This window comes from Petaurus breviceps, unplaced genomic scaffold, assembly GCF_028583685.1.
Source record: "Petaurus breviceps papuanus isolate PSGF00001 unplaced genomic scaffold, PetGlider_PUasm1.0 490, whole genome shotgun sequence".
Lineage (NCBI taxonomy): Eukaryota > Metazoa > Chordata > Mammalia > Diprotodontia > Petauridae > Petaurus > Petaurus breviceps.
In genome coordinates, this window is record NW_027186352.1 from 1,092,070 (window position 1) to 1,095,162 (window position 3,093).

The following is a 3,093-nucleotide window of genomic DNA, read 5'->3' on the forward strand; positions in this document are numbered from 1 at the left end:
CTCTCTCTCTCTCTCTCTCTCTCTCTCTCTCTCTCTCTCTCTCTCATATTCTCAGAAAGGGTTTACATTGGCCCAGAAATTCCGCTGCCAAGCTTCGGAGGTTCTGCTTCAGTGCCTGCAAGCCTGTCTGAATAACAACCTGCTTGGCATCGCAGCTAGTGCCAGCCTGGAGATGGTGGAGAGCATTGGTGTCATGGATCAGTTTTCTAGCTGCCAGTTCCTGGCCCTTTACCAGGTGAGGAGGCCAGGCTTGCTGCCCACGTGTCAGAGCTGTGGTCCTGGTCCTCCACACTCCTCTGATCACACCCATGCAGTGTAGCACGTGTTAGACAAAACATTGCCAGGCTCTTCAGCTCCCCCAGCCACCCTCCCTCCCTGCCTCAGGCCCCAGGAGCACCTCAAGTATTCTTAAGTATAAGCATTCTGCTTATACTGGGCAGGCCCTGAAGGCAGGCTGCCTCTAGGCCTAGAATGCCGCCTCTGCTTGGACCCCCACTCTGAGGCTGCTGCTGCCAGAGTGCAGATATCCACTCTCTTCCTGTTGAGCTCTCTGTGCTTTCCTGTACACAAAGATGTTGGCTCCCAGGGAGCAGGAAAGGCTTTGGCGTTTCCCTGTGCCAGACACAGAGCCTTGATTATAGCAGGTGCTTACTCAAGGCTTGAGGAAGTTTGTGCCTCAGGTCCCCAGATAGCAGGTGCAGACCAAGGCTCAGTGATAGGTCTTGCCCTGCCTCCCAGGAATGCCTGGCTCTGAAGCCCCTTCTGCCCCCATCCTTTTGCCCGACCCCCCCCCAGTCATGGTCTTACACCTTCCCTCGGTGGGAAGGTGCCCACCCTCTGCTAGGCACAGACTCCAACATGATGCCTGTGTGGGCCCTGTCCCCAGGGTTTAGCCTGGAGTACAGAGTAGGGGCCCATGAGACCCCACCCTAGCCTGATCCCAGGGAGCTTTCACTTCCTAGAGCTGCTCAGCCTCCCTGGCAATGAGGAAACTCCTCTTCTCAGTCACGACCAACACCAGCAGCTCCCAGCTCGCAGCCCTGCTCCAACTTCACCAACAGCTGCAGCGAGGAGGGAAGATGGGCACTGCCCTCTTTGAGAGAGTGGAGCAGAAGCTCTGCCAGATCTCCAAGGTAATGCTGGAGCTGCCGTCCCTGAGTGCTGGCGGTGGGGCAGTGACGAGAGCAAACATGTCCCGGACATCTGAGATGGCCAGGCCGGACTCTCCCACATGCCACTTAGGACTGTGACAATGGGGCTGTCCCTAGGCACATTCAGGCTCTCTGCTTGGCCAGAATCATGTGTTTTCATCTTTGCTTTGGGATGTAACTCCACTAATCCACAATCATCCAGCTGCTAACATTGGGAACCTTGGGAAGGATGTAGCCAAGCAAGATGAGGAAGGGCTGGTGGGAGAAGCCCCCGCTGCCCACCCAGGCCAGAGGAAAGCCCTACTGAGGCACCACAGCAGGGAGGGCCACACAGGACTGCTGAGGCTGGGTTGGGTCTCTCGAAAGATTGTGAGGACGATTTTCAGAAATGAGTTTGCTGACCATTGGCCAGTGGGATTTGTTTGGGCACGTGACGAAATTATGAACTGTATTGTCTGAAAGATGGTCAGTGAGTCTCTAAACACGGGCAGCACCCCAAAGTGCCAAGTGGGCTTCATGCTCCAGAACAGGTCTTACCTCAAGGCTCACCTGGTTTGCATTTTTTAAACAAGGTTATCAAAATTGTAGGGAATGCCCATGGGGTATTTAATCCAGATTTTGGTTAATCATGCCACAGAGTGTCTTGGGCTATTGTGAACAGGTGGAGAAATGCAGGCTAGTGGGTGGTGTGCCAGGGCGAGTTCAGAGTCTGGGTTGGGCCCCACTTGGATGTGTGGGTGGGTAGAGACAAGAGGTGGCACCCGACTCAGCAGTCAATTGGCTTGGGCGCCTCTTCTATCCCCCCTTCCTTGCTTGGCTCTCCATTTCCTTCTATGTGAGGCCTCTCCCCTGCCAAAAAAGGCCTGGCTTTTTATATTTATGTCACATGCACATCTCCACTCACATGACGTCTTCCTAATTATCTGATGCTGAGTTCCTGGAGGGCAGGGCCTGCTCCTCATTGGTCTTTGTCTCCAGAGCACCTAGCACAAGTGTGTCTGCCATGGGGATTGAGTAAGAGAGAAGACACAAGGAAGCCTCAGAGGCCGTAACTGCGGGCAGTGTGCTGCCAGCGGAGATGGGGATTGTTTGGAGAGAGGTGGAATCTGAAAGGGGCATGTGAACAGTGCCTTGGAGACAGGGCTCTCCTGGCATCCCAATGGCATCTGTGCTTTGACACATTTTCACCAGTGACTTGGCTATGGGCCCAGTGGTGTTTACCCACAACAACTAATTAGTGATTTGGGTGACAACACCAGGGTCCCAAAAGACCCCAACCAGCCAGGACATTCCATTCACTCTAATAATGTGGAATTTAGTAGAGACAAATACCAAGGCTGACAGTGTCGTCCACAAAATCCACTCTAAAAGCAGGAGATGGGTTAGTGTAATCCTAGCTGACATTTGCACACAGCTCCGAAAGCTGCAGAACACTGCAGTTTCCCACTCTGTGGAGAAGCAGGAGTCCTCTTAGTGCATTTCAGTGACTTGCTCATGGTTACACTGAAGGTGAGTGTCAGGTGGGATTCAAGCCCAGTATATTCTGTCTCTCCTTCCACCCTAACTCTTCCTTTATAGCTAGATGAGGCTTCACATGAAAAAGATCCAGATGTCTTAGTAGTCAGCACACTCCAGCAACATGATATGCCAGCCATGTTTCCAGTACCATGGGGATGCCCTCACAAATCCCCTGGTTCCTCTTCCCTGGTGCCCTCACCTTCATGTCACACCTTGCCTCACCTACCCTGGAGCTCATCCTCAGCTCTGGTGTTCCTTGACATGGCCACCCCGATTCTCTCCCCCTCTGTTCCTCTCTCGGATCCTCAGGTGGCCAGCCTGACTCTGTTGACTGTGTTGCTGGGGATTATGGATGGGAGGAGGAGGAGGAGGAAGGTAGAGGGGGGGTGAATGGGAGGAGGAGGAGGGTGGGGGATGGGTCAGG

At 53.7% G+C, this 3,093-nt stretch overlaps 1 protein-coding gene across 1 annotated transcript in view; it reads left to right on the forward strand.

Moving 5' to 3' along the window:
- Positions 1-3,093, forward strand: part of CFAP46 (cilia and flagella associated protein 46) — a 144,937-nt gene that overhangs the window by 105,374 nt on the left and 36,470 nt on the right. The window contains 2 exon segments of the mRNA XM_069101629.1: positions 56-235; positions 963-1,133. Coding sequence (XP_068957730.1) covers positions 56-235; positions 963-1,133 — 351 coding nt within the window.